We start from the raw sequence: 10,100 nt of genomic DNA, 5'->3' as shown, positions 1-10,100 counted from the left end.
CTGGGCCCGCCTGGGTCCCCGGGGCGGGCGGGCCAGAGTCGCCCGCCGAGGTCGGGGCGCGGGCGGGCCACTGGACCCGCTGAGGTCCGTGGGGCGGGCGGTGCCACTGGACCCGCCGAGGTCCCCGGGGCGGGCAGGCCACTGGGCCCGCCGAGGTCCCCGTGGCGGGCGTGCCACTGGGCCCACCGAGGACGGGTCGGGCGGGGCCAGTCGGCCCGGCCGCCAGGTCTCCGGTGCGGGCGGGCCAGTCGGCCCGCCGAGGTCCCTGGGGCGGGCGGGCCAGTTGGCCCGCCGAGGTCCCCGGGGCGGGAGGGCCACTGGGCCGCCGAGGTCCCCGGGCGGGCGCTCGCCGAGGTCCCCGGGGCAGGCGGGCCAGTCGGCCCGCCGAGGTCCCGGGGCGGGCAGGGCTCGCCGAGGTCCCGGGGCAGGCGGGCCAGTCGGCCCGTCCGAGGTCCCGGGGCGGCCGGGCCAGCTCGGCCCGCCGAGGTCCTCGCGGGGCGGCCGGGCCACTTGGGCGCTCCGAGGTCCCCGGGGCGGCCGGGCCACTGGGCCCGCCGAGGTCCCCGGGCGGCCGGGCCACTGGGCCCGCCGAGGAAGGTCCCCGGGGCGGCCGGGCCGCTGGGGCCCGCCGAGGTCCCCAGGGCGGGCGGGCCATTCGGCCCGCCGAGGTCTCCGGGGCGGGGCGCGCCAGTCTGCCCGCCGAGGTCCCCGGGGCGGGCGGGCCACTACCCCCACCGAGGTACCCGGGGCGGGCGGTCAACTGGGCCCGCCGAGGTCCACGGGGCGGATGGGCCAGTCGGCCCGCCGAGGTCCATGGTATGAAATAAAGTTACTACTGTTAAATATAATAAGCTCACGTAATTATTGTTCCTGTTAATAATTACATTGAGAACTGAATACTCGTTGAGCACTGCTTCGTAAAATGAGCTCGGTAAAAGTGTTCGCGAATTCTCTAACCTATTTCTCTGTAATTAAGATTCGTAAAAGTACGAGATTTTGCTGTAGTGTAATTTTTAAGAGAATCATGAATCACAAATTATAAAGAATAGATACTTGTCTTGTACGAAGAGGCAAAAGGCTCGATTAGCCAGAAATGGATATGAACACGACAGTATACAAAAAAAAAATTCGCCTACCCTCTCCCTACATCCCCACTTCCACCCCCTTCCTCTTCCTTCCCTCACCTCTCCTCCCCATCCATTCTCTCTCTCTCTCTCCTATCTCTGAATGTTACTTCAGTTTAAGTATATTTTGTACGATTTTTTTATCTATCCATCTATCTAATCTAATAATAATTTACAATGTTGTTTATATCTAACGATTCACTTGGTTGCTGGCCTTACGGTACAGTACGGTACCGTTGATATTTAGCCTATGTGTACGGTACGGAATTACGCAATGACAGTTTTACCAAAGTACGGTACGGTACTGTAGAGGTACGGAAAAATGTGCAAATTCCGTACCGTACTACCTTACCTTAGGCATGGATATATTACTTTTGCTCTACGTTGAAAACTAGGGAACCATATTAATTAATTATTAATAATAATAACCAGTGATATAGCATTTTTTCACTATTATTCTTAGCATCAAAAGCAGTAGCAGCAGCAGTAGCAGCAGCAGTAGTAGTAGCTATTACTATTTTTATCTTGAGGTCAATTTTTTTTTCTCTCTTTAGTGACTATTGATTTGGGTTAGGAGTAAATAATTATAATGATTAGAGTGAGAGATATCTGCATGTATAGTGGAGTAGTAGAACGATAGACACAGTGATTGATGGTAAAGCTACTGTTATACTTGTGTTTGGTTACCTCCTTCGCAATCTTCATTTGGACTCAGGGCATCAGCCATATGCTTGTATTACGAAGGTGAAGAAGAGATGGCCGGAATATAACTGTCGGCATGGTAGCAGAAATCCGTTTGTCACACAACTTTTCAACTTTTTTTTTTAGCAAAGAGAGAGCCGCCTATTGCCTACAGCTTGGTTTGAATAGGTAACTGGTTATAGTTGCTCTGTGTTACAAATAAAAATTGAGCATTTTTACCGGACATTCATTAGAGTTAAAGCCTTGACTATAGCGCAAAAATTATAGCAAAATCTCGTACTGATACCAGTCTTCATTACAGGGTTATTGACAAAAAACGTGACTGCACTGTCTGTGAAACCCACAGTAAGGGAGCTTTACCAATTACAATTAAACATTACCTTTTATTCAGGCTTGGAGTAATTGTCATTTATGTGAAATGTTTTTAATTACACGTTTTGAAGTTAACTGTAATTGCGCTTGTTTTTTATTTATACTTAATGGTAATCGTAATTGTAACTGAAAAGTTCAAATAATAAAGTACTTCATATGAAATTGTTATCCTAGAGCAGCCCTCTTACTTTTCGAGAACTCATCTTAACCACATGCAATAGAGAGATGTTTTGAGTCGCTACCCAATTTATTTATTATATTATTAAGGGAGAATGTTAACAAACCAGCTACCAATTCTAAAAAAAAATTTATTCCATTTATTTCCTTTTTTTGTACAAAGTTTTGCGAAAATGTTTTCCAATATTTGAGTTTTGTATTTCAGTATTATTTTCTTATAATCAGCATAATCATTTTCAACACAATAAACATACTAACAATTTACTTAGGCAAATCATAGGATGTTAATGATAATTTCTGCAGTTCTAAAATATTTTAGATATGTTTGTTTTGTATTTGTACTAAAGGTATTAAAAGTTACAACTTACAATTGTTGCAGAAATTGACTGTAAAAGGACACTAAACTCAAGTATAAACACTTTGCAACTATCTGCATTTGTTTAAGGAAATGGATGTGCGAAATGTAATTGAATAATAAATTTTATATTTGTATTTGTAGCTGTGATTACAATTGTGAAATTATACTAATGATCGTATTTGATATTGTTCCCCATTTTGTAATTGAAGTTGTAATTGTAATTCGATAACAGGTCAGTAATATGATTCGAATTGTAAATAGACATAAAGCAAACGTAATTACCCCTAACCTGCTTATATTACATAAGACATGCGACAGTAGCTACTTCATACGAAATGGATAAGCATAAAAATAATGGAAACAAAAATAATCTTTTTTTAATGTATACATGGGAGAAAAACTGATTAGAAATTCAGTGATTTTTCCACTGCACTTCGGCTTCTCTCGGGGCACCTGTGAATTCATTGTTCAATCTTAAATCGACTTAATCTTTCTTGGGATCTATGGGGTTCATGTCTGCACCCTTATTTGGCCAGTCAACCAATTCAAATCCTCTCGACCTTGAAACCATTCCTGACTATTTCTGGCCGTATGGATGGGGCAGCTGTCATGAATGAAAATGACAGGACTAAGTGAAAAGGGATAATTCCGCTGGTGAAGTGAATGGGAGAAAGAAATCTTGAAGGATTTTAACGTATTTTTCACTGATGAAAACCTCAGTCCAACAAGCACCTTTTACAATTGTAAGTTTAATATGTTTGTAACATATCTATTTTCTTTGAAGCAAATGACTTTTCAAACGTTTTTTTTTATTGATGACTATGTAATATACACACTCACATATGTATGTATTAATATAATATATTAATATATATATAATAATATATATATATATATATACTATATATAAGTATATATATTATATTATATTATATATAATATATATAGATATATATATTAGTATATATATAGTATCTATATATGTATATATATGATTTTTATATTTATAATATATATATATAATCTGTAATATTACATATATATGTATATATATTATGTATGTTATAATATATGTATTTTTATATAATATATATATATATATATATATATAATATATATATATATATATATATATATATATATATATATATATATATGTTTTCTCTTATTTTCTTCAAGAAATATTGTAGATCGTATTGCGTGAAAAAAATATAATATAATAATAAAAGACTTTATCCCTCATTGCATGTGTAAACAGCCATTTTTTCTTTTAGAATTTGTCAGGCAGAATGTATCAGTGAGAGGAAGAGAATCAATTGCGAAATTTATTCATTCTATTCTGGATTTATTCCCCTTTCTGTGTGTTATGGCGTCATCCATTTAATAAATGAATCACGCCAAACGCGGTGATTTATTCGGGTGCCGTATAGCAATATTTCACCGTTTAGAATGACGGCTCTCTATTGCAGAGAAAATATTAATTCCTGGCTTTTATCAAACCTATTTGGCCATTGATACATAGTAGCATTTATTTAATTTTATGAGAACTCTTCTGATGTTTCCATTTAAGCAGATTAATTTTTCAAATTTTCCTGGAACATTTCTAATAATTATGTGGATAAATTAAGATCTAAAAAACTTTAGATCTGAAATAATTATGAACAAGATTATATTACTTTTTTGTGGTTTAATAACACAGTTACGCTGACTCCTGTGGTAAACAATAAAAAATGTACATCTTTGCTTAATCACAATCTGAACAAAAATTTTTTTGTCTTTATAAATATCTCATGACGTATAAGCTTAAGAAATTTTTCCGCTTCTTTAATTTGAATAAGGAAGGCAAGAGCCTGAGAACTTCCCGACAAAATAAAACGTGTCTCTAATGAGGAGGAATTTGAAGTAAATAAAAAAAAAAGTATTGTTGCGAGAGCTTATAAATTATCATATACCCATAAGATAATATCTGGTTCACCGGTGCAGTATCAAATATATTACAACTGATCAAAATATAGGCTTTTTCAAAATCTTTTACCTAGGATGAATAAAATTTATAGAGTAACAATAATCGTTCGTAACATTTATTGATGATAAGAAAACCTGTGACATTCCACCAATCATGTTTTCCTATACTTTATTTTCCGCAATTCTGATCACATCTCCAGCTTTCCTTTTATCCCTTGTACTAATCCGTAAATCTGACCCTAGTATTACTGTGGCTTGTAACCCTGCCACATACGTCCATGTAATGAATGGAACGAAGTGTGAAGAAATGAAACTGTAGGTTCTTAAAATTCCATATATTGACAGCTACAGCGATGAGAAGGCGGAAGTAAGTTACGGGCATCACTCATCAGTGACCACAGGACAGTAACTGATTAATGCATCGTATATATGGCGGGAAATAATAGCGGTGTTGCCGCATATAAATGCATTGCTGCCAAAATGCGTAATGAAACAAGTGGTCTTACAATAAGTAGAGTGCAAATGGTAAAAGGATAAATGCAATGTAAATGATAATGTAAACATAATCCTCTAAATCAATACAATACATGTATGCAATGTAATGGTAACGGTATTTGATATCTACACACCTAGCACCCCCTGTAGTCAGGTTAAGCCAGTCCAGTACCTCGTAACTAATATATTATTTCTAGGATAAAAAGAAGTTAATTTTACTGCCATGTATACGTATTGCTTCACAGCAACCCAGGTTGGGAAACACCGCTCTAATGGATCGTGCGAGGGACATGTCTGAGCCATCGCCATCTTTATCATTTCATTATATCATATTCGTATGAATATATCAGAAGTTGGAAAAGCTTGAATGCGTTTATGAATGAATTCACAGTTTTAGGATTGGAAGCAGTAACAAAGTCTTGGGATATAGGAAATGCATGCACGGACAGAATCGCTGCAAAGGTAATTACGGCTGAAACTGAAATGGCAAACTCGTATACCAACCGGAATCTTTTACAGAATACGAAATAATGATACAAATCCCGTTGACTGGGAATTAGAATGCATATCGAAGGTACAAAAGAAAGATGACTTGATTAAGTTAGGCTCCTGGATTAACTGTTGTCTATTCCAGTGATTTCATAAATTTCAAAATTTATATTTTATGATAGGTTATATACGAAATTTCATTAACATTAAATTTTCATAGTACATCATTTTTGACAACTCGCTTAAATGAATTATACAAATATAATGGAGATGCCGTTCTATGATATTTAAATCAGCCCACAAGACAAAACATTTCGGAGAGTAAAGGGTTTAATAAAATGTTTGCTCTCTATGCATAGATATCGCCAGCACCACTCAACATAGTCGAAACTAGCGTTATAATTTCCTTTTTTATCGTGTATATGTTCTTTGCATTATATAAATATGTTATATAATTCAATAACAGAGGAGAATATCTCATCTTACTAATGATTTTTATTTAATAATATACTAATGATTTTTATATATACTAATTTTAATATATACTAATGATTTTTATTTAATCTCTATACAGATTGATCGAATGACTCAATCCCTTACGTTGGATGACTTAGCATAAGATGTAGAATTAAAAAAAATTGTCCTCCTTTTTTTTTGTATCTATGTATAATTTACTGAAATGCTAAGTAACCAAAAAATGATATAAATGAAAGCTTATTCTGATATCGTCGTGAGTCATTCTTCAGGCCAGAGACTGACAGACAAACACGAGGACAGGAACAAGTTGTGTACAGTGGCTGCAGCAGCAGATAAAAATGTTTGAAAGAATAAAATTGAATTGCTTTCGTGAATTGGATTTTCACTTTGGCAATTGGTCGAATTTCTGTTCTTTCGGACGAGTTATTGCTTCCAGCGCCTCTTTTTGTTGACGTAGTCAAATAGACCCGTTTGCCTGAAAATTGAAATCCTTTATCTCGTTCCTTTTCTTTGTTTGAAATGATCTTTATCGGTCTGCCTTATGTGAGAGGCAGTTGTCGATGACTCCGTTTATTGGGCAAATGCTTAATAGACGAGGAAATGCCCAAATTGCATAAATTACTACAAAATATTTTGCACTGATGTTATCATTAACCGTCTACTTTTAACATTGCAAAATGAAAGCGATCGCTGCTCGTTCAGGATAACATAGTTTCACCTATATTATCTTGCCAGGCTTCTCTTTTTCACATGAGCAAAGTATGTCTGAAAGTGACGGAAAATTAACGCATGTTTTATGGGATTTCAGTCGAAGTCTTGTAAACTTCAAAGTAGTTTTTTTTTTACATTATAGGATGGTCGCTTTATAAAATGACAATTAGCAAGCAAGAAACATCATTAGCGATGACAAATACTAAAATGATGTTTATATTCTGTGTAATCGTATCGTGATGATTTCTGACAGTTCTATGATGTCTTGTATCTCTCTCTCTCTCTCTCTCTCTCTCTCTCTCACAAGCACAAACACTAAAGCTCAATAATACTTATTTTTCTATCAGTATTAGAACGACAAAATATTGAATACAGCGTGGAATGGTGCTCACTATTAGAATTCAATAAACTGGAATATTACAAGTTTTACTGTATGTGACTTGTTTACAGTAACTGTTCACTGTAAACTGATAAACACAGGAACAGATTTTTAACTAAGAATTACTGAGAGAGAGAGAGAGAGAGAGAGAGAGAGAGTTTGTAGATCGTTTAAGAAGACATCAAACGAGCCTTCGCCGGTCTGGTGTTAAACGCCAAGCAATTTGCTACGACTGAAATAAAACTACACAAGAAGACGGAGATCGTCCTGGGAAGTGGCACAGAGGCCGGAATACTCTCGCTAACTTTTTTTCTGGAAATCCTCCGGGAATTTCTCCGTTCAAGTTTTCAATGTTTCTGACCAGGAGAACGAAGTGGAAGTGTCCGAGTTTTTGGGTGATCAGTCTCTCTTTGCTCGGGGGGGGGGGGGGGGGGGGTGAAGTTGTTGAATAGAAACTGTATACTTTGAGTATATATATATATATATATATAAATATGATATATATATATATATATGTATATATATATATATATATATACAAGTTGTTTGTGTAAACAAATACACACACATACATAATGTGGAGGTTTACATATACATATAAAAATACACATGTATGTATATCACACACACACACACACACACACACACACACACATATATATATATATATATATATATATATATATATATATATATATATAATATTCTTCTGTTAAAACAAGATACATCTCAAGTATAAAAGCTAAGCAGTGAATGACAGAAGAAATTACATTGGCGAAATATATAGTGGGAGATATGCCCTTAGGTGATGCCTGGGGTCACCCGCCGAGTTGCGTAGATTCTGTTAATTGTCTTAATCCTCTTCATCGTAGCCTTCAGGAAGACAGTGTCTATACTGTCAGAGTCCCAGGCTCCATTGGAAAGGTTGATCCTATTATCTTGTTTCATCAGTGAAGATTTCACCATTTGACATTTGTATCGACGTTATATATATATATATATATATATATATATATATATATATATATATATATATATATATATATATAAACTTGATCACGAAAATTTCGAATGCAATGAATGTATGGATAAAGGTAGAGGCTAAAAAGGGAAGTGAAATACAATGGAATATGCTGCGAGATCTTTCAACTCAAGGGTTTGCTAAGTAAAGGACCCTTGAGTCGAAAGATCTTGCAGCCTACTCCATTGTTCCCCTTTCCTTCGTGGCCTCTACCTTTATTTATATATTCACCACATTCCAAATTTCCGTGATTCAGTTATACATGCATTAAGTTACAAATGTCCTTAGATATCCAATTCGCTCTATCTCAGAATTAACATATTTGCATATATGTTAACCGAAGGCGAATTTGTTTAGTTGATAATAATTTCGTGCTCTCGTGGATTCAATGATCTTAGTTCTATGTTCCTGAGGATCCGCATGTCCCTAGATAATCGGTATATTTAGAAAGACACAAAACAGAAGAATGTCGCAAATCTTCCGTTTGTCGGTTCCGACTGATTTTATGCTCCAGGCATAAGATATTGGATTGTTTGTGTTGTTAAATCGATCACATATTACCGTGTCATATACGTTAATTTGCATGATATGTATGTTGTTATTCTTTCAATTCAATAAACATTTATAAAGTCCGTTATAGAAAATGCAGATAAAGTAAACTGATCAGATATGTAGCAGCTATCATATGCGTTAAATTTCATGTATAAATTCAATGAAATTTTTCTAATGTCCGTTGTAAAGCCACAAAATATATAAATATGAATATAATTATTTTCAATTGATTAGATTTTTTTTATATCTGCTCATAACAGTGATCTGCCATTTAATACTAAAATATTTTGTCGTTAGAGCTTTTCTGCAAGTTTCATTTGAAATCTTAAAGGGCTGAAATTATAATGCCGATATTTTATCAAATTATATCTATGATTACTGAAGGTATGCATAATTATTGCAAGAACATCACACACGGGTACTAATTAACCCCCCTCCACCTCTCTCTTTCTCTCTCTCTCTCTTTCTAGGGCAACCCTTTCTCTCTAGACAACGGTTTTTTTTTTTTTTTTTTTTTTCCAGAAAGAAACCTTTTACCTTCCACGTATTTTTGTCACAAATGATTTCCTGGCTTAAAAAAATATTAGAAATAAAACACAGATCCAACAAATACATAAAAAAATTCCTAATTTGAGATTTCCGGAATGCATCACCTTTCCGTTCAATTGTTCTTCATTCTGGTGCTATAATCTTGACACTACTACTACTACTACTATACTACTATACTACTACTACTACTACTACTACTAATAATAATAATAATAATAATAATAATAATAATAATAATAAAAATAATCAAGAAAGGTATGGCTGGAATCTGCAAGAGATGAGGAGAAATTTCCATATAATCTTTAGCCTGTTAAGGATCACCAGCGTTGCCTGGGAGTAAAAAATGCGTAATGATAATTTAAGTTATCGGGCCATGTAAAAACGTCAAGAAATTCCGCTAGATTTTCTGAGGAATATCGTATTTTTTCATTGCCAACAACATAAGATTATTGAAAAAGAAACTCACAAAATTACTGTGTATAACGCGTTTACTTATAAATATTTGCATTTTATTTTACTCAACACTCGAGTACTTTCAGGCCCTATCTGTGGCCTTTTTCAAGAGATCTGCAGGTTGTCAGCCTGGGTCAAGGCCCAGCAGTCTTTTGGCCAGAATACTGCTGAGCCTTGAAAAAGGGCCACAGAGAGGGACTGAAAGTACTCGAGTGCTGAGTAAAATAAAAAATGTTTAAATACTTATAAGTAAACACCTTATACACAGTAATTTTG

At 36.5% G+C, this 10,100-nt stretch overlaps 1 protein-coding gene across 1 annotated transcript in view; it reads right to left on the bottom strand.

Annotated features, from left to right (window-relative positions):
- Positions 1-655, bottom strand: part of LOC135195868 (proline-rich protein 2-like) — a 38,680-nt gene extending 38,025 nt beyond the window's left edge. The window contains exon 1 of the mRNA XM_064222379.1: positions 11-655. Coding sequence (XP_064078449.1) covers positions 11-655 — 645 coding nt within the window. The remainder of the gene's footprint in view (positions 1-10) is intronic.
- Positions 656-10,100: the final 9,445 nt, after the last annotated feature.

The sequence above is a fragment of the Macrobrachium nipponense genome, chromosome 23 (assembly GCF_015104395.2).
Source record: "Macrobrachium nipponense isolate FS-2020 chromosome 23, ASM1510439v2, whole genome shotgun sequence".
NCBI lineage: Eukaryota > Metazoa > Arthropoda > Malacostraca > Decapoda > Palaemonidae > Macrobrachium > Macrobrachium nipponense.
This window is presented reverse-complemented; position numbering and strand designations above follow the sequence as displayed.